Source organism: Andrographis paniculata, unplaced genomic scaffold (genome assembly GCF_009805555.1).
Source record: "Andrographis paniculata isolate CXL003 unplaced genomic scaffold, ASM980555v1 Contig15END, whole genome shotgun sequence".
Lineage (NCBI taxonomy): Eukaryota > Viridiplantae > Streptophyta > Magnoliopsida > Lamiales > Acanthaceae > Andrographis > Andrographis paniculata.
Window position 1 is genome coordinate 1,256,486 of NW_026137435.1, and position 21,431 is coordinate 1,277,916.

At 30.3% G+C, this 21,431-nt stretch overlaps 4 protein-coding genes across 6 annotated transcripts; 1 reads left to right on the forward strand and 3 right to left on the reverse strand.

The window, feature by feature from the left end:
- The first annotated feature begins 1,027 nt into the window (after positions 1-1,027).
- LOC127260216 (ankyrin repeat-containing protein BDA1-like) lies at positions 1,028-5,179 on the forward strand. Its single transcript, XM_051287916.1, has 2 exons — positions 1,028-1,732; positions 4,198-5,179. Exons 1-2 carry the CDS (start codon positions 1,163-1,165, stop codon positions 5,032-5,034), a joined length of 1,407 nt encoding a protein of 468 aa, XP_051143873.1. The 5' UTR covers positions 1,028-1,162; the 3' UTR covers positions 5,035-5,179.
- A 308-nt stretch (positions 5,180-5,487) lies between these two features.
- Positions 5,488-9,880, reverse strand: LOC127260037 (tRNA dimethylallyltransferase 2). 3 transcript variants are annotated; one of them, XM_051287689.1, is made up of 12 exons: positions 9,647-9,880; positions 9,508-9,562; positions 9,287-9,366; positions 8,724-8,792; positions 7,951-7,999; positions 7,734-7,858; positions 7,013-7,087; positions 6,434-6,811; positions 6,201-6,276; positions 5,928-6,085; positions 5,720-5,811; positions 5,488-5,602 (listed from the first exon to the last, which is right to left on the reverse strand). In XM_051287689.1, exons 1-12 carry the CDS (start codon positions 9,809-9,811, stop codon positions 5,569-5,571), a joined length of 1,356 nt encoding a protein of 451 aa, XP_051143646.1. In that variant the 5' UTR covers positions 9,812-9,880; the 3' UTR covers positions 5,488-5,568. The 3 variants fall into 3 exon arrangements, with proteins under 3 accessions (XP_051143646.1, XP_051143638.1, XP_051143653.1); XM_051287681.1 differs by having other exon boundaries at positions 5,488-5,811; positions 9,647-9,872; XM_051287696.1 differs by lacking the exon at positions 8,724-8,792 and having other exon boundaries at positions 5,488-5,811.
- A 1,678-nt stretch (positions 9,881-11,558) lies between these two features.
- LOC127263386 (uncharacterized) lies at positions 11,559-16,673 on the reverse strand. The gene is made up of 2 exons (XM_051292382.1): positions 16,507-16,673; positions 11,559-12,558 (listed from the first exon to the last, which is right to left on the reverse strand). The coding sequence occupies exon 2, from the start codon at positions 12,479-12,481 to the stop codon at positions 11,690-11,692; it is 792 nt and encodes a 263-aa protein (XP_051148339.1). The 5' UTR covers positions 12,482-12,558; positions 16,507-16,673; the 3' UTR covers positions 11,559-11,689.
- Positions 16,674-16,797: 124 nt separating this feature from the next.
- On the reverse strand, positions 16,798-20,522 carry LOC127263394 (ras-related protein RABH1b-like). Its single transcript, XM_051292396.1, has 6 exons — positions 20,237-20,522; positions 18,976-19,046; positions 18,570-18,658; positions 18,332-18,443; positions 17,835-17,925; positions 16,798-17,046 (listed from the first exon to the last, which is right to left on the reverse strand). The coding sequence occupies exons 1-6, from the start codon at positions 20,351-20,353 to the stop codon at positions 16,900-16,902; spliced, it is 627 nt and encodes a 208-aa protein (XP_051148353.1). The 5' UTR covers positions 20,354-20,522; the 3' UTR covers positions 16,798-16,899.
- Positions 20,523-21,431: the final 909 nt, after the last annotated feature.

Sequence of the window (21,431 nt, forward strand, 5' to 3'; positions counted from 1 at the left end):
ACAATCTAAAAATATTTTAGTCTTTACATACTTACATCCTATCGAAAGTCTTTTTTGAATATGATGGATTTGTTGGGTTGGTGTTTGTTTTATATATATATATATATAATGTCTCTAGTTAAATAATTGTTAGATAATATATTTTGTAAAGAAAAATAAGAAAAGTGTATTATATGTGATTATTTGAAGGAAAAAGAAAAGAGAGCTAAAATTAAAAAATAAAAAATACATATATATATATATGAAAAAAAAAAAAAAAAAATCAAAGAGAATGAATCCTAATTTTTTTTATCCTATATATGTTTTCGAATTAAGTTTTTTACTATTTAATTTTTTTATTATTGTTCCTAAAAATATTACTACATCCTAACACAATTTTTATATAATTTTAAAGCAAACAACTTTTTTTCACCTAAAAAATAAATATATAAAAAAATAAAAGAATTATTGCGTGTTCAATTTCATCTTCGTTTTCTTTTCTTTATTTTTAAATTATTCGCAATTAAAAATATTATTCATTTTTATATTATATTACATCAAAATATTATTTAAACTAAGTAAAACATCCAAAAAATCAAAATAAATATGTTTTTTCTTCTGTTTTTTTCATATAAGAAAAATACTATTATTCAATTTGTATAATTTTCAGCAAAAATATATTACTTCTATTGTGGAAATTAGAAAATAAAAAAGGATCAAATCTACGTCTAACAACGGCAATCCAAATATTTTCACTAGTAATTTCGAATGTCATTTAAAAAAATGGTACATCATTTATATATATATATATATACAAAACCTTATATCAAAATTCTAACACGCAACCCAAAAAACTATACATATCAGTATCTTCCTAGTTCGAATGTGAACTTCACAACACATCAATTTTTTGTCACAAAATATTATATTAATAGATTATTTAAATATAAATTCAAATCAATTCCTAGTTTCAAATCAATTTAAAAAAAAAAAAAGGACAACAATAAAAAGTTCTAAAAGTCTCCTCCCTTCCTTTTCTTTTCTCATTCCATTACACTATATAATCAAGGGGTTATTAACTCCACATCCTTTCTTTTCACAAACTACATAAAAACATGTCAAAGACAAAAAGGTAATAACTTTTAAAAAAAAAAAAAAAAATCAAGATCAAGAAATAGAAGCCATGGATGAAGAGCTCTACAAAGCATCACTAGAAGGCAACACAAATCTCCTACTAACCCTAGTCCAACAAGATAGATTGATCCTCGACCGCGCGAATTCGATCACGTCGTATTTGGAGACGCCGCTCCATGTCGCGGCCATGCGAGGCCACAAAACGTTCGTAACGGAGCTTTTGAAGATCAAGCCGGAGCTAACGAGCGAGCTCGATTGGCGGCAATCGTCGCCGCTCCATTTGGCGTCGCTCAAAGGGCACGCCGAGATTGCGAAGATTTTGGCGCAAAAAAATCCCGGCATGTGCCTTGCACGTGACAGGGACGGCAGAAACCCTATCCATGTCGCGGCCGTCATGGGGAGAATCGAAACCCTAAAGGAATTGATAACGGCAAAGCCCGAGGCGGCTCGCGCCATGGTCGATGGCGGCGACACCGTTTTGCACCTTTGCGTAAAATACTCGCAGCTCGACGCGTTGAAGCTTTTGATGGACACGACGGATTGTCGTGATTTGGTGAATAGTAAAAATCGGGATGGGAACACCACGTTGCATCTCGCCGTTGTTGAAAAGCAAGTCGAGGTACCTTTTTTTTTTTTTTTTTTTTGCGGAGATAAATGAATTTACTTGCGATATGCAAAATACAGTAAAATATTTTATACGAAGAAAGTACTACGTTTCAATTCAAAGTATTCTTTTATCATTTTAGTCTATTTCACTTTAAAGTATCTCTTTTTTATTTTAGAAAAAAGTAATCATATACTAATACTGAAATACCATCTTAACTTTTACTTAAATTACAAATATATTATTAAACATACAATTATTTTAAAAATAAAGTTAGAGAAAAAACTATTACAAAACCCAAAGACCTTTTATTTGGGACAAAAGTTTGTATTACTCCCTCTGTCCCATAACAAAGTATACATTTTCTATTTTAGTCCGTCTCATAACAAAGTATTCATTTTCTTTTTTAGTAATTGTACTATCTATCTAACATTACAAATACACTTACAACTTACAATATATTACATAAATGTTGTTATTTTTATATCACGGATACTAATAAAGTTATTTTAGTTATTTCTACTTTATTTTTACTACATCCCAATATAATATTAATATTTTTAAAATAACATGAAAAAAAAACAAATAGATATCTAATTATAGAAAGATAGAGTACTTTTTATTGTTTTTAACTATTTTACCTATTTTTTTGTTATAAAAGTGAAAAAGTAAATATAATATTAAAATCTGTGTCCAAATCAAATGAGTCCATTTGAGGGAGTATAATTTATTTTCAATATACATATTTTAAAAAATTGGGAATTATTTAGAATAAAGAAATTAATATTAAGATATATTTGGGCCAATTATATAAATAAAAAAAAAAAATGAAATTTTATTTCCCTATATTCTATATATAGATATTTTTTTAAAGTCCGTTGACTCCAGGCATTTCAGTGAGATCATCTGTAACAACTTTAACGCGGCTTCGTTCTAATTATATGCATTAAAATATAAAATGTATTTGTCTCATATGTTTTGGATTATTTTAAAATTATTAAAAATTAAATTAAAAAATAAGTATAAATACACTCTCCATTCACAGACCAGTGTCTTATTTTTTTACTTGTTTTATTAATAAGATTTTACTTTTTTATCTTTATTTTATTTATTTTTTTATATTTATACACAAAATAATGGGTTATTTTGTTAATTTACAACAAAAAAATTAATTAGCGTTTAAATATCACTGACATTAGAAAATGGACGGAGGGAGTATAATATTTTATATATAAAATATTTATTGATAAGATGTTTTATACTCTCTTTGTCCACAACTAATGTTCTACTTTCTTATTTTGGACGTCCAATAACTATGGTCCTATTTTTTTTTTAAAACACAAATTTTACATTTTTACCCTTCGTTCATTTATTACTATTAATCTCTACCATACAATTATGGACAAATTTGTCAATTTATAACAAAAAGACAATCATCTAAAAAGACCGTGTAAATATACTTTAGGACAATAGAAATTGGACGGAGGAAGTATAAGAAGTGAAATTCTGATATAATATTTTAGTAAAAATACTATACTAATAAATATTGAGTGTGACTAATTTTAAAAGTAAATTCTATTTTATTGTATAATTAATAAATAAAATTAAAATTACAAGCAAACATTAGTTCACTGCATAAGAGTCAAATTCTGTTATTTTGGAGTTTAGTTTTAGAAAAAAATATATATATATATATATATATATAGATATAGAATATTTGTGATATTTTGTAACAATATACTATTTTTGTCGTGTCCCGATTATTTTAGATATAAAAATTTAAAATAAATATAATTAATAAATGTATTAGTAAAAATAATTATTCTATAATATAAATAATAACTATTTAATCTAATTAAAATTTAAAAAATATAAATTAAAACATTTAAAATAAAATTAAAATATGTAATTTTTTTCTAAAAAAAAAATAATATGAGATGTGGAACCGACAGAAGAATATAAACAAGGTGAATGGAACAAATAAATTACTATTTTTAAAAAAAATATTAAATTCAAATTACTATTTAAATAAAAAAAATCAATACCAAAATATTAAAACCAAACTCCAAGTTTACTTGATGTTTTTTAATGAATATATTTTTTTATGGAGTATTAAGTACTGAGAATTATATATGTAATATAAACTATAATATTTTGAGTTAGAATTATTAATTTTTTTTAACAAATAAAGCATATATATTGTGTTAATATGTATTACCTTCGTCCGGTTTAAGAGTTTCATTTACTTTTTGTGTATTGATTTTGAATATTAATTATTATTATTATCAAAACGTAGTACAAATTAAGAAAAAATTGCAAAAATATCTTATAATATTAATAAAATGATATTTGTGAAAAAAATTATAATATATTTAATGTGGCCCGTAGAGGCGATGGGAGTGAGTATATTATTTTTTTAATAATATTTATGAAAAAATGTATTTTACTCGTAAGTTCTTATCGCTATGTTGTAACAATAGATAACCGAGTTTCTACTATCACTCGACACAATTGAAGTCAACGCAACGAGCTCAAGCGGAACAACGGCGATGGACATTTTAATCAAAAGAAAAATAGACTCGAGAGACATAAAAATGGAAGAAATCCTCAAGAACGCCGGAGCTTTAGGGACAAGACCGGAAACCATCATCGACCCACCAAGATTAGTCGATACCCAAAAAAACCCTTATGGCGCCATCTCCGAATACCCCAAAAATCCAATCCTCTTGTCGCCAAAAGAGTTCCAAAAGCTAATCAAGAAAAGCGACGATTGGTTGGACAAGAAACGGAGCGCAATGATGGTTGTAGCCACGCTAATCGCGAGCATGGCATTCCAAGTTGGAATAAACCCGCCGGCGAACGTTTGGGAAAATAATACGAAGACAACGACCTCGGCGAGGCCGGGGGACGTACAATATTACCTAACAAAAATATACGTGTACCTCAAGAAGTACGCGCCGTTTTACATTGTGAACACGGCGGGTTTCATCGCGTCCTTGAGCATTATTTTCCTATTGATGAGCGGATTGCCGCTAAAAAATAGGGTTTCCATGTGGGCTTTGATGGTGATCACGTGGATCGCGATCACGGCGATTGCGGTAACGTATACGGTTTCGCTCATTTTGAATACGCCCGACAACAAGAAGAGTTCGATCTATTCTATCATAGGGATCACCGTGTTCGTGTGGATTTGCTTGATGGCACTACTCGTGTTCGGGCACACTCTTCGTTTACTTTTTAAGACGGTCAAGATGTTCGTCAAAGTGTTGAGACCTATAAGAAAGAAACCCCGTCGTCTAGTACAACCTCAGGTTTGATCGAATGCGGTTTGTATTTTGAGCGAGGGGTGTTTTTTTTAAGTTTGAATTTAGATTTCGGATTTGAATACAGTTAAACTTTGAATTGAAACTATGTTAGATGTAATGTTTTAAGGAAAAATAAATCTTTATGTGATATATTAAATGAATATTGAATAACATGTGTTTGATTTTATGATTTTTTTTTTAAAAAAAAAAAACAAACAAAAGTAATATAAGCCTTGAAAAATAATATTTCTTTCCGCCCTATATAATTTCTCTTTTTTTTAAATTATTTATACATTTTATTCGTATTTTAAACTTTATATTTTATAATTTTTTATCTTAATTAAATTAATTAGTTAGAATCATTGTATGAACATTTTTTGGTTACAAAAACAATCGGTACGGATTTGTGCTACTCAACCATAGTTTAGCATATTCTACACACAAATTGAAAAGATTTGCGTATGGTTCACCAATTTTTTTCATCTACACTCTGGGTAAACTTTCGTCCGAATCTAATAGCCGACAAACTAAATTCGAAAAAGTAAGTCACCCTGCGCGAACCATATGCAGCAGACAAGACCTAAAATAAATTTTAGAACGGAGACATATCTTCAAAGTTTAGCCTATTCGGAGATCGTATCATCATATATTTATTTTCATTGTACTGGTATGAGATGTATCGAAAAGTACGCCTGACCTTTTAATCTTGGATGCTCTTTTGCGATGGCTGCGTCCTTGTTTATGTTGCTCCCATTCATGCTCGCCTCTAAGCTCCTTATTTCCGCATGCCTAGCAATATATATATATATATATATTTCTGAAATGATTGAGTCGAAAGTATATATATAGTTCTACGGTCTTCAGCATGCCGAGAGAGGATAGTAAGCAATGATCATGTAACTAACCTGGCAAACATATCGAGTCCAGAGGTCCTTCTGAGCTAGTTTGATCTCTTTGCAACCTCCAATGGCGGATTCTGAAGTACCAGTTTCATCCATGAAAGATTTAATGATGCTTACTGAGGGTTCCACCACATTCGCAGTCCATAAACTGTCCGAAGCGCCTATTGAAACAAGTGACATCAGAATAATTAACACAATATGTTGAATTACTTCATATATATATATACATATATATATATGTGCGGTTAATTTATATAAAGTAGATGGACTGCATACATTGTAGGCATTCTGTGACATCAATAAAATGTATGTTCCAGCCAAATAGTTCTTCGAGTCGACTAAGCCTTCTTCTCTGTTGAAAAGTGAGTAAATTAACACCGAAGCTGGCTAACTCAAGGAAATTTTTCGAATCGATATTTCAATGAGAGAAACAGTTTACAGCAGCAACAGCAATTGGCATTCTTAGCATAGTTAGAAAATTTATAATTTTAATTAGGGAATTGTCTTACCTGACGACGAACAAGTCTTCTGGTATTTAATTTCACTTTTTCAATAGCTTCTTCCAACTTGAATTTTGGTCGGTCATTGCCGACAGAATCCAATATTAGGCGCATATTTTCTTGGAACAGCTCAGGACATGCAAAAGACGATTCATGTTCAGAGTTCCAGTATCTTAAAAAATCCTCGAATTCCCTGACTCCAATTGCCTGCCTCAGTCCTCGCGTATAATCAGCATTTGAGATGTAGATGTCCCGGACTTCACTAAGCAGACCAGAAGAAACCATGCAATCAACTCTATGATTAACATATTGATCCAATGCTGGGAGCGATGCATCCACACATATAAAACAGCAATCATATTTTAAATTAACAGCTCGACCCCAGTTCTGCCCTGCCATATTTCGAATTAGAAAATTACATCATGATATGATCTGTTTTATGCCGTCTAATTCAGCCCATTATAGCTAATGTTCTTAATTGACAGCAGCAGCATGCAATGAAAGTTAAGGCGTTAACTTCACTTTTACTTGAGAAATGAAGACGGGCTTCTAAAAATAACCATAAGTAAAAAAAGGTACAGAACAAACCTGCATGGTATTCCCCTGAAAAAACTTGCTTGGAAGGACACTGAATTGGGAATATAGGCTTAGATATTGCTTGATCTGCAAAATGTAGTGAATATGTTCAATATAATATATGCATATACATATATATATAATTATTGTTAATCAACACACAATCTCTTAATTAGCAGGTATCATTGTTGAGAATAGTTGCCTAAAATCAGGTAGTTAAGGCCATCAGTATGCCGCAAATTCTATGATTAAGCAGAAGCTTTCTCAGTGAGAAGTGCGAGCATTTGGTAAAGTAGCATAAAGAATCTTTCTATAGCCACAATTGATGCCTTAACATGTCTTGATTATTATACTCTGGATTCGACACACACTCCAATTATTTCACTCGCCTGTTAATGTCATCAGACATGAAAATCATCAATTGAAAGATCAATTATTGGGTGAAAGTGTCCTGGTGTCAGTTGAAGTCTCCCGTAAATTTTTTAAGTATTAGAACATACAAAACACGTGAAGCGCTAGCCATCCCAAGTATATTAAGGTTACAATTTACCACTGTCCAAGTCAAGATTCCAAGTCAAAAACTCAAAAGTACCCAAATGGAATATGGAGGACTCTTAGGGAAAATAGAAACATTTGTTAGTATATAATCAACCATTTGGCCCAGTTTTACCCAGTCTTTCTGGTTTAGCTTTCAAAATAATAATAATAATAACAATCTTAGGGAGCATCTTACCTTCCTTTGGTCATTTGGGTGAATCCTGTCTGCTGCAACTGGATCAATGTCTTTAAGCCGACTATAACTATAATCACAATTTGTACTGGTCGGCCCAAGTTCAGAATCATCCTTCTCGTTATCTCCTGCATACAGAAGAACCACATTATTCTTGTAGCTGACTACCTAGGTAGTCTCAGAGTTTCTTTTATTTTTTTTACTTATTCTTATTTCTTACCAGGAAGATAGTCTGCATGCTCATCCAATAGGAACCGACTAACAAGAGCCTGACAAAAATAAACAAAGATATCAATATGATCAGAGATCTGAGCTCTATCAATAGAATGTGATAACAGTTAAATATTATGGTAAAATAAATGAGCACAGGCGCGCACACACAACCCTAAAAAGGAACCATCATGACCAAAAATGGGCATATATTTTGCAAAACAGACTGGAAATATTAATGAAAACAAGAACCATCTAAAAAGAACATAAACAGAAGACACATATGATGCATTATTCATATTCAATCAACAGTAATTTGCTGCAATCACTGACAATCTTGTATGAAGAAAAGAAAAAGGAAAAACTGTAAGATAATTGGAATGCAAAAGATCCATCAGAAACGCCTACTAAACCAAAAAAAACAACTGACTCTGTTTCTTCGGCAAAAGTTAGGAGCGACATTTTCCAGTTATGCTACAAGTGGCTGTATGTAATTGTTTGGTGTAATTTTCAGGTATGCTGCAGCAGTGCAACAACATAAGCATTCATAATGACTATTAGTGCTTAAGTTGGCAAATAGGTGCAACGGGTTTCAACCATTAGCTTAACAATGAGACCAACAATACTTGATTACACCAGATGAATCTTGTGTTGGTCGCACAAAGATTCAAGTTAAGTGCAATTTATTTTATTTTTATGCTTTATGTGTTTATTGGATCATATGCCGGGTATTATCAAGAAAATCTACAAAAGCATTTTTACACCAACTTCAAGATGGCTAACCTGGATATAGTAATTTGTTCCACCTACTATAACAGGCAAGCAGTTCCGAGACCATATCTCATCAATAAGCTGCAATATTAGCAGAGTCCCAGAAATCAGTCAAATAACATTGCTTCACTCTCTCACCATAAGAAAATACAGGGGAAAATTGTAGGTTTAGTTATACATTTATAGCTAATTATCACTATCATCAGGTATGTTTCTTTGATGTTTTTTTATCGGATACCTTGCAAGAAATTGCATTTTCTTGTAAGATAATGGACCAAAAACACAGCTGAAGAAACATACCAAGAAAAAGTGACAATGGATCACAAGTACAAAACTAAACTTTTTCCTGCAAATACACCTACAATTCATGTTTTATTGATTTGTACAATTTCATAGAGATTCTTCATGTAAAATTAACTGTAAGCTATGATTTTAACTCAGCCCTTCAAACGACGAAACTGTTCCATTTAACCAAAACCTTTCAGATTGAATCCTTTAATCTTAATAAAATGGAAAATTAAGGGCATTTTCACAGTTAACAAATTGACATTCAGAGAATGAACTGTTTTTCTCACCTGCATAGCAGAATCCCTAAAATCTTTAGCTGTGAATTCAACATTTGGACTAATTGTCCCTAAAAGATGATGGGGGATTCCTGCAACAAATTAAAAGTCCACAACAAAAATTTAACAAACACGTAGTTGTTGAATGATAAAACAAAATATAATCATAAAATACAAAACATCTTATGCACCAAAAAGAAAGTATAAACAAGAACAAGGAATCTCTCACTAACCTTTCTGCTCGTGAACTGGAACTTTATTAGTAAGGACATCCAAGCCTCTGTAAACCTACAAGGAGGGGCGTTCATCAATAACACAACTGCATAGTATTCCATTGATCAATTCCTTTATCCTATCTCAAGGAATCTAAACCTGCATCGAATCGGCGTTTATAATTTCAATAGGGAAGTGGAAACCAAGGTCGATGGCCAATTTGGATTTGCCTGATCCACTGGCACCCAATATCACCACAATCTTGGGCTTCGGATTAAGGGACGCTCCAGCCAAGAGGTCCACAGGTGTGCTCCCAGCTTCCATTTTCGAGCTTAGGTTAATCGCTATCCGCCGGCGATGATTGACAATCTGGACTTTCCGATTGGCGGCGGACCTATAATTTATAACCGGTTCCGACCCGCACCCGGCACAGAAAAAGTACGCTTGGGCCTAAAAGATAAATTCGAAATGAACCGGGCATTCCGGCCCATTAAAATCGGATTGTGGCATGATCCGGCCCAATTTAATAAATTAGTATATTTAAGATATATTAATAAATATATATATAATAATAAAAAAAATATAGTCTGATATTCTATTCTATTACTATTCTGTTATGAATTTAAAAAATACTATTCCCTCGTTTCTTAACAGTTTATCTATTTTTTTATTTTCCTATGTTCCATAACAAACTATTAAATTTTATTTTTTTTAGTAACTGTATTGTCTACTTAATATTACAAATACCTTTCTAATTTACAATATATTATACAAACGTCATTACTTTTATATCATATAAAATATTAATAAGGGCAATTTAGTTTTTTTACCTTTATTTCTACTATATTCCAATATAATACTAATATTTCTAAAATTTCGTACAAAAAGTAAATTGATATATAGATATGAGACGGAGGGAATAATATTTAATGCAAAACTCGGATAGATAAAAATAAAAATAAAAATGGTACTACATATAAATATTTATTAAAGAGTTGATAATAAATTAATATTTTCTTCGGTCCAAAATAACAAGGATATTTGGGATTGACACAAAAATTAAAAAATAATAATATTATATTGATAGTGAATGTAAAAATTGTTTATTAAAGATTAAAATGTCCTAATTTAGGTAATTATTGTAAAAAATAGTTGATAGATTTGTAAAAAGTTGGGGAAATAGTTACCAAAAATGAAAATGACATTATTGTTTTTAGATGAACGAAAATAATAAAATAAGACTATTGTTTTGAAACGGAATCAATAGTGTAAAAAGAAAAAATAGGGCAATTTAGTTATTACTCGTTACTTTTAATGTAAAATGTTCAATTTTTTTTTTATAGGATAATTATTTTCATCAATAGAATTTTAATTATTTACTAATTATGTTTATCTTAAATTTACTTGTCTACAGTAACCGAACATGCAATGTAAGACGGATGGAGTATTTAAATATAATTATTTCACTATAATTAAAAACAAATACTCCCTCCGTGTCCCGGAAAAGATGGATCTTTTGGTAATTGACATTGTATTTTAGGTAATTTAGATTAATAAGTTATTAATAATAAGTTATGATATTATTTTATTATTTTTTATATGAATAGTGTTGTTAATATTTTAAATATTTTTAGTATTATATTTCAATCAAATATATGTAATATGCATATCATTTCGTAGATAATAAAATTATATATAATACAAATAAATAAATAAAAAATTATTTATTTATATTTAACTTAAACCTAATATTATAGAAAATGAAAATTTTTAAATATAGATAAAAATATTTATTTTTTGAAAATTAGAAATAAATGAATTTTGAGTGGTTTATATGGCTAACAATATAATTAAATTGATTAATATTTATTCAATATGTTTAAAATGAAATAATTTATTAAAAATAAAAAAAGTGACAAAAAAAAAAAAAGAAAAAAGAAGTCATATGTGACTTGACTGAGATTTTGAATTGCACGAATAAAAATAATACAGTAATAAAAAAAAAAATTATAAAGTGAATTGGAATGAAAAAAAAAAATCTTATAATAAAAAATATCTATTTTTATTCTGTAAAAATCTTATGTGCCCATTTTCGAAAGAGGAAAATCCAACAATAATAAATAAATATCAAACGGGGCAGAAGTAGAACTGCGATATTGCCAAAGGTCAAAGTTGTTAAAAGTCAAATGTCCGAAGACTGAATCAATGGCGGCGGTTGTGGTGGCTCCACCGCCCGATATCGGCGAGCTTCCGCGACCGGTTCTTGCAAAGCGAACCGGAGTCGGAGAGTTGCATCTTCGCCGGCGGTCTGGACTCCCCCGCCATCTCTGGCGGGAATCCTTTCTGGTTCCATTGCCGGTTCGGGCTGGCCCGAACCAAAGGACTCAGGCAAAAGCCCAGCCCGGAGACAGCCCTGCATTGACCCGCCGTCTTCCCACCGCACCGCCGCCCCGGCGCCGCCGTCCTCCGCGGCGTCTGCCTCCACCCTTGCGACGACTCCGACGAGGAGTACCCGCTCGATTCCTCGTCGGAGCATCTCTCCGGCGACATTCCCCGGCGCCGGTCGCGGCGGAGCTTCCTCCCGCCGCCAGCCGTACCTTCGTTCGCCGCCTCGCCTGGCTCCCTCCGGCGGCCGGCGACGATCGGGGAAAACCAATGCGGCGAAGCCTTAACAAAATCGCCCGGACCCGTACCCGGATTCGGATCCAGACCCTGATCCGAATCCGGACCGGATCCGAATAGCCTCCAAAACCATGACGTAATTCTCCGACCAGTCTTCTTCCTATCGTTCCCAACGTCGACGGCCGCCGCCGGCGGGTGGCCGCCTTTGGGCAGCCACGTGGCGGCGGAGGAGCGGTGGCACCGACGCGGACTCTGGTCCCGGACCATGACTTGCGCCGCCGCCTCCGCCGCCATTACGACGCAGAGGCGTTCCCGGAGGCAGGTTGCGCAGACGCCGCTGCCGGCGGCGGCGGCGTGCTTCTTGCACCTCATCGACAGCTATAGATACAAATTTTTTGTATGTATAGATATGTTGGGTGTTTGTTTGTGTGGCTTTTTGTCTTCTTTGTCTACAATTTTGGGGATTTGTAGAGAGAGAGTGAGAGGGATGAGAGCGAAAGTGGGCGAATAAGAATTTCCGCGAAAGGGTGGGGTTAGTGGTGAAATTGTGGGTTAGGAAATAATTAATTATTTTTACAATAATTAATTATTTTTATGTGTGTGACAAATTTAATTTTGTGTAGTGGAATGTTGTGGGAAAATTTAATTATTTTAATTTTCCGACAACCAATTTTAAATGCATTCAACTGTCCATTACGTATTTATTATTATTGATTTATTTACTTTATATATATAGAGGATCTTTACGTCTCTCATTTGAGTTTTAAATTATAATTACTTCTATTTTAAATTGTATAAATATACAGTATTTTTTAATTGAATATTTAAATTTAAATATTATCTAAATTAAATTTATTTCAATTTGCCTATGCTGCGTGTTTTTTTTTTCTCTGTTTTTCTTTTTCCTTTTCTATTTTTCAATAAATATAGAATATACAGAAAAAATTTAAAAACAAAAAAGCACTTAATAAATACATCACCACATCGATACATATTTTATTCGAAAAAAATGCAATATATTTTCATTAATTTTAGTTTTTTAAAATATATTTAAACTAAATTAATTAATTAATTAACAGACTTTATATTTTCAATAATTAAAAAAAGGTGTATAGATGGATCCACCCTTTAAATTTCCTTAATGTCATTTATTTATCAAATATTATTGAGACGTCACAATTATTATTAATTCCCATAATTTTTCTTCCCACCTAATTATTATTTTTTTAGATAAATATTTAATTTATATCATTGCACTGTTTTATTTGAAATTTTAATAAATTGCTATTAAATTGACGTAATAAAAACAAGAAACCTTAACATAAAAGCAGTGGTTAGAGTTGGTTAGGATATTTTTGTCTTTTAGTTTTATTTGTGCATAAAAAAATTATAAATTAATAAATAAATAAAGCATATAATTATTACATAAAGTATTGAATTTTTATTATTGACAAAAATACAACTTTCGTGTAATTAAATATTTTAGGATAAGATTGTTTCAAAAGTAAACAAAAGTCAAATGGATTTTTATTTCTTAAAAAATATATTATATTACACGTAAGTAAGTTGATAATTGAATAAGACAAAAAAATAAAATAAAAGAAATAGAAATTGAGTGTGACACTTTATAATAATTAAAATCAATCCACCAAAACATTAATGGTAGAAATTTTCAATGAAAAATTGGTAAGGGTTTCAATTATATGCTCCTATTTTATATTTTCTAATGTATTATTTCATATTTACATATATTTTTAAGTAATTAGAATTTTTGTTATAAAATAATAAATTTGTCCTTAATTTTGCGTATGAAAAAAAAATAGTAAATAAAGTAAGAGCAAAAGAGTAAATTTGTATATAAAAATTTAAAAAAAAAAATAATAATTGTTGGATATTTCAAATAAGAATATAACACATTTAGTTTGTGAATAGGGGGAGTATAATTTAAAATTTTTGGATGCATTTGTATTTGTGGATGAAAGTGACGATGTTATAATGAATATTTTTTTAAAATAATAATAATTTGAATTTTTGACGTGAATATAATATACTACCTCCGTCCCATAAAAATGATAATATTTGTCTTTTGTGTTATTGTACTTAAAGTTAAAAATATCATTATATTTATATAATTTACTTCGCAAATGTCATTGTATTTATATTATAAGAGACTAATAGTGGTGTTTTTGTCATTTTCGTTTGATTTTGATTACATATTGATATAATAAGAATATAAAAAGGTCATGGTACTCTTCTCGTGGGACGGTTATAGTAGATCAAAGAAATAAATATAGTCTTAATTAGGTTGGACACGAGATTTAAAGAATATTGATATTATATTGGTAGTTGGTAAAAAATATGAATAAATGACTTTTTTGCCCTTGTGAGTATATTAGTATAACAAGTAGTGGCAGTTTTATGGTGATATGGTTATTTATAAAAATATAATTATTGTTTTGGGACGGACAAAAATGGTAAACAAGACTATTGTGTTGGGACAGAGGAAGTATTATTTATGATATGTTTATATATTTAATACTCTTTCGGCCTTTAATAATTTATCTATTTTTTTCATTTTGATCAATCCTATAACAATGTATTTATTTCTTTTTTTTTTTTTTAGTAATTGTACTATCTGCTAACATTACAAATACCCTTCTAATTTACAATATATTATGCAAATGTCATTACATTTATATCATGCAATGCTAATAAAGTTAGTTTAATCTTTCTACCTTTATTTCTATATATCATAATATAATATTAATATTTATAAACTTTCGTATAAAAAATAAATAGATAGATAGATCCGAGATCGTGGGGTAGTATTTACTTTAATAAAAAATTATTTTTATGGGTTAAATAGTTTAGGCCAATTTTGGACCGAGATGGGATCCCGTCCGATTCTAAAAACTTGGACCAAGAAAGAGGTCACTTGGCGTGTGTTTGGAGTATTTGTTAAAATTTTTACTATTCATTAAAAAAATTTTCATCTAAAATATCAAATTAAATACCTATTTTTTATTTTCTATATTATACTAAAAATTAATTTTACATTCAAAATATTACATCACCACCTATTTATATCACATCATACATCTATTCAAAACAGAGTAGCATGGTTTTGGCCCGGGTCGGATCAGCCCACCGGATATCTTGAGGCATGACTTTATATTCAAATTAAATTTACTTTCTAACTAATAAATTTTGTTCTTTTCTATGTTTGGTTGGGAGTTTGAATTTTGAATTGAGATTTGAATAGTAAAAATTTTGAATATGAATAATTGTACGATGTAATGTTATAAATAGACGATGATGTGATATTTTGAATGTAAAATTAATTTTTAATATAATATAAAAAATATAAAAAAATGTGTTTGATTTAATATTTTTTAGAGAAGAAAAATGAATAAAATTTTGGAAAAATTCCCCAAACAAACACACCCTTAAATAATAGTAGGTCTTGTACGCATATTTATGATTGCTAAATGCGATTGATCACATGCTCTAAAGTAAGCATGGGTACAGAATAATAATAATAATACTCCGTCCGTCCCAAAATTAAATATTCATTTACTTTTTACACATAATTTTAAAAATATTAGTATTATATTGGGATATGGTAGAAATAAAGTAGAAATAATTAAAATAACCTTATTATTATATGTAATATAAAAATAATTATAAGACGGACTAAAATGAAAAAATAGATAATTTGTTATGGGACGGATGGAGTAATAATAATAAAACACCAAGCCTGTGTTCTTTTACACATAATTTTTCAAACATATTTTTTCAAAAAAAATTAATATATTACATACATAAATTATTTTTATATTATCTATGCAACGGACACAATTTCTTGTATTTCACATATAAAAAAAAAAAAAACCTCCAAACCAAAACACAAAACAAACGTAATATACTCTTTTTAAGTATATGTATACATATATACTCCATTAGTTCCTTAATAATCTATCTATTTTCCATGTTGTCTGTCTAAGTATCCATTTTTTTAAAAATAATTTACAAATATCCTTCTAATTTATAATATATTACACAAATGTCATTATTTTTATATCATAAAATACAAATATTAGTTTAGTCTTTTTAACTAATCTTTTTTAAATTTCGTGCAAAAAAAAAATAAAAATAAACTGATAGATAGATATGGGCAGAAGTTAGAATAATTTGGATCCTTCTATGCATTTTGAATAAATTTCACAATTTGGAAATGATCCAAATTATAAAATAACAATAATAAACACACAAATCAAACTACAACACAAAAGAATTCACCAAAACAAAAAAAAAAAAAACAAAAATAATCTTCAAGAAAGGAAAATTGAAGAAATAGCAATGAACAAATGCATCAAGAACAGCAGCTGAATTCTTACCAGATAATTGGTGCAGAATCGAAGCCCCGGAGAATCGAGAGGTATGAAATGCATCGACGAAGTTAGAAACAACCCTCGTAATCGCATCTTCGACATGCTGCTCCTTCATGTCCAATGTTGTCCCAACATCATCTTCCTCCCTGTCCCTTCACTTTGCTAGAAAAGATCTCAGAGGATTGATTGTTACCAGCATTAATTAAACTCATATATATAACTTATGTCTTTCATTCAAAATTTTTGTCTCAACATATATATATATATATATATATATTCGAACAACAATAATATGAATACTGTATCCGAATGAGAATACTCTTTCAAAATTTTTAAACAAAATTCGAAGCAAGGAATAACAGTAATGAGCACTTTACAAATTGCGCGAAGTTCATGTGATCAGCAGGAACACCCTCCTGCCTGTTGTCCCGACTGAGAGGCATTATTATTGCTCGATTTCAAGTTGACATCGACCATGTCTTCTTGCTTCGCTGATGATAGAGTTTCCATTCCGGGAAGGGCTGCAGCGATTTTCCTGAACAATGGCTGAAAGGAAAAGTCGGGATCCAAGGTTTGTTATAAAGGGTAATTCAGCAATATTGACATTTGACAAGTACAAACACCATTTATTTCGAAAGGAAATGATCCGCATGGCAAATAAGAATTTGGGGGAAAAGAATAATGCAGTGTAAGATTGTAAACGAATCGAATCAAATCGAATACTGCAGTATTCCATTCGATTCAAAAAAAATATTCGACTATTCAATTCTTTTCGAATCTTAAAATGATATTCGTATTCAATTCAAAATAGTTTTTACATTATTCGATTGGATTTCAATATTATACAAATATTTGATTCAAGATGTGATTCGTTTTTAGTTTATCTGATTCGATTCGAACTACTTTTAATTAAAATTTTTAATAATAATATATAAAAAAAATTAATAAAAAGTATACATATTTATTATGTATTATTTTTTCACATTGACAAAAAAAACTTCTTTCTTTTAATATAAATAAAAATATCATTATATAAGTATAGTTTTAATTATATTATATTTATTTATGTAATATTTTTATTAATAAATTTAGTTTAATTTATTTTTATTGGAAAATACATATTTATGTATATTATATTTTATACTATATATATATTTTTTATTATCTAATCGAATATTTACAAATATCGAATCGAATATTAAAATTTCATATTTGTATTTGATTCATATTCGAATATTTTTATTTGAATTCGAATCATAAATTTTCGAATCGAATATCAAATCGAACAAAATTATTTGATTCATTTACAACCCTACTGCAGTGTAAGTAAGTACCTTTATGTTGAATCCAGCCTTAGCACTAGTTTCAATAAACATGACGTTGAGATCGCGGGCTTTGCCCTCTCCTTCCTCGATTGAAACTTGCCTGCAGTTAGGAAATAAATATTGTCATATATCTAAAATAGCAGATATGCAGCCAAGTAGTTTAGTTTATGTATTAAAACCAATGCAATAGTACAAAACTAATGAAATCAACTCCCATTCTGTTTTTCTTTAGACGACGATTTCATACTTGGTAGTAGTAGAACAAACACACTACCAAAGACTCAGTTAATAATACATTCTTAAGTAATATCCAACCATTATAATGAATTCAACACACCACTTTACACTTCTATAATGGTCTTTCTCTTCTTCGTCACATAATAATCAAAATGATTCCTCAATATATGGTAATCAACGGAAGGACACATATAATAAGAAGACGGTCAGAATGCTTGTAAGAGGGGAAATGGAAATTAAGACACGGAAATAGACAAAAAAATCTTTACCTCTTGTCCACAAGATCAGTTTTGTTGCCCACAAGAACAATAATGACATCACTTCCTCTCTCCGTACGAACCTCCTCAACCCACTTTGAAGTGTTGAGAAAGGATTGCCTGCCTGATAGCCAATGAAATACCACAATCGAATGCAGAAATAACACATCATTCAAGAAACCTTAAACCTAAATTTCGAATCAGATTGTATGAAAGTGTATATTCATAAATATGAGAAAGAACTCCTTACTTGCAACATCATATACGATGACTGCAACTGACGAGTCTCTTATGTAGCTTGGAATAAGACTCCTAAACCTTTCCTGTCCAGCAGTATCCCTGATTGCAAAAGGTGAAAATATTATTCTTCCAGGGCCAAAAACATAGATTAACATAAGTGAATTGCAAAATATGTTAGATGACAAAAGGAAAATTAGAAATTGCTAGGCATGTGCAAGGGCAAGCACTGAATTAACCGAATGAAGTTTGGCAGTGACGATCATTTATTAATTTTTGACAATTAGTATCAATTGAAAATAAAGTACTACAGAAATGAGTTGCAATATAAATTGAGAGAAATATATATGAATCAGAGCATAATGCTGAATAAATCTGAGGATGCATCCATTAATTTCATGGCAACAAAAATCTCTTACCACAGCTGCAAGCGAACAGTCCGATCTTCAAGATACATTGTTTTGGAGAGGAAATCAATACCGATTGTAGCCTAAAGAAAAGATCAATCGCAAAAACACCAGATATTAGGAAATTTTCTTAGTAATCTAGCTGTTCTTTTAGCTACTTTTGTTTTCAATATTTGAAGAGCAGAAAGATTAAGGCACATGAAAATGGATAATGGACCAGAAAGGAATCTAATGAGGTGCTGCAAATGACAGGTAAATTTTTTTTTCCTCTATTGAATAAGAAGACTAGACAAGCATAAGCCAACTAGATGTTAAGGGAGCATTCGTCGGCATCCTTGGGTAAGCCTACAGAGTTTCTATCTTGTCGCAGCGCCCAGGCTTCATTCTATAAGACTGGGGATAAATGAATGCAAAAGATAATTAAATTTAATTTTGAATGCATAAACTTTTAATTCTTTTTCTATAAGCCATAAGATGGTTCCTACAAGGACTCCATTCTATTCGAAACTAACGGGTGCCAACAACTTCGACTCAACAGAAGTTTCTACTAGAAGATACTATACTATGAGTAAGTGCTTCTATTCTTCCCAATTCAATCCATTCAAGACTTTGTATATGGAGGATGGAGCCCATTAGATTGGCTTTATATGAGAGTCTGAATCTCATCCTTAAAAAAGTGATACTTTCTATCCCAAATGAACAGGGCCTGATCAATTCCTATATTACCAAATTGATGGCTACGGGAAAAGTTAGCTCACTTTACAAGTGGTCTGCAACAAATTATTGAAGGTTTATTTCATATGGAAGAATGAAAGCACTTTTTGAAGCGTTCATCATTACCTTTTGAGTATAATCTGGAATCCAATTTCTAATCAAGAATACAAATGTCCTTCAATAACAAATTTCAAAACAGCATACTTCCTCCAAGTCCTAACTATCTAACTTGCAAGATTTCTTCATAAATTTGACAGGATGAGAAACCAACAACGATCAGCAAAAGATATTGTTAGAAAACTAGTTATAATCAACAATGATAATCCTAAGAATCTTCTAGCGTTTCAGAAGCTCTTATCAGCGCATATGTCAAACAAATTGAAATTTTTGATTAACAACACTGAGAAAAGAATCTCCGCAACTAAAAGTACAGAAAATTCAATGGCAAGGATTAAAGAGAATGCCTAGACCTAATCGAATTCAGATCCGCACTCCCTACTAAATCAAAACGAGATTGAAAAAGCTAAACCGCAACTCCATCATGCATCCGTTCCCGCACCTGATAAGTATTATCGAATTTGTCGTACATAAACCGTGTAATAATGCTGGTTTTACCGACAGACTGATCCCCCAAGAACACCAATTTGTACTTAGCAAGAGCCGAAACAGGAGCCATGATCGGACCTTACAAATCCAACCGAATACCACTTCTATTCCGACGGATAGTTGGCGATCTCGTCGGAAAATGATCGGAAACTTGGCCGAGAAATGTGGAGACGGTCCGAACGACGAATTTGCGCGTTTGTTCAGTTCAATTCTCGACGAGATCCTTAATCAATGCAGCTGGATCTAAGCGCAATATTGGAGAAATTCTGGGGGTAAATACAATAATACCCATTATCCGAGGGTCAAACGTAAATAAATAAGCAAATCACGAGCTGTAAAATGAAGACGGTTGCTTCCCAAGGATTTACAAATAAATATATTTTTAATGTTAAATACAAAAACACGATCAGGCGGACGAAGAGAGTAGTATATTCTAAACATATATGATTTGAGTATTATTAGGCTTAAGTTATAAATATTTATGTATTCTCAGTTTTATATGTGTTTTTGCATATTATATAGTAAAATTTTTGATTTTACAGCGTCGTAAATGATTGAATTAGTATTCTTGTGTCCTTGTTTGTTCTTTTTTATTTTTTGATATTTTTCGCAACAAGCTACTCCCTCCGTCCCACATTGATATTTTTTTTAATCTTAATTAAATTATATAGTTATATTAATTTTAATTTATAATTATTTATATGGTATAATAATGGATAGAATATTATTTTGATACTTAGTGACAAAATTAGCATCTAAATTTCGGGGACAAAATGTTATAATTTATTTAATATTTAACTAATAAATTTAAATAAAAAATAATTACATAATTATATATAAATTTAGACAATTTTGAGAAATAAATTGTATATAAATATATAAAAATTAATATTTTTAATATTAAAAAATCTAATATATATATATTTACCCTTGATTTTGTGTTGGCACGTGGCTAACATAGTTTTTTCTATTTTTTTTTTAAATTTTTTTTATAAATTCCATTACAAATATACTATTTTTTATTTTTTTTTTTTTAAATTTTTAGATGGTGAGTCCCACCACAAATATAATATTTTTAAAAAAATTTTAGACGGTGGATTCCTCCACAAAGTATAATATATAATTAAATTATATTTTATTTTCTTAAT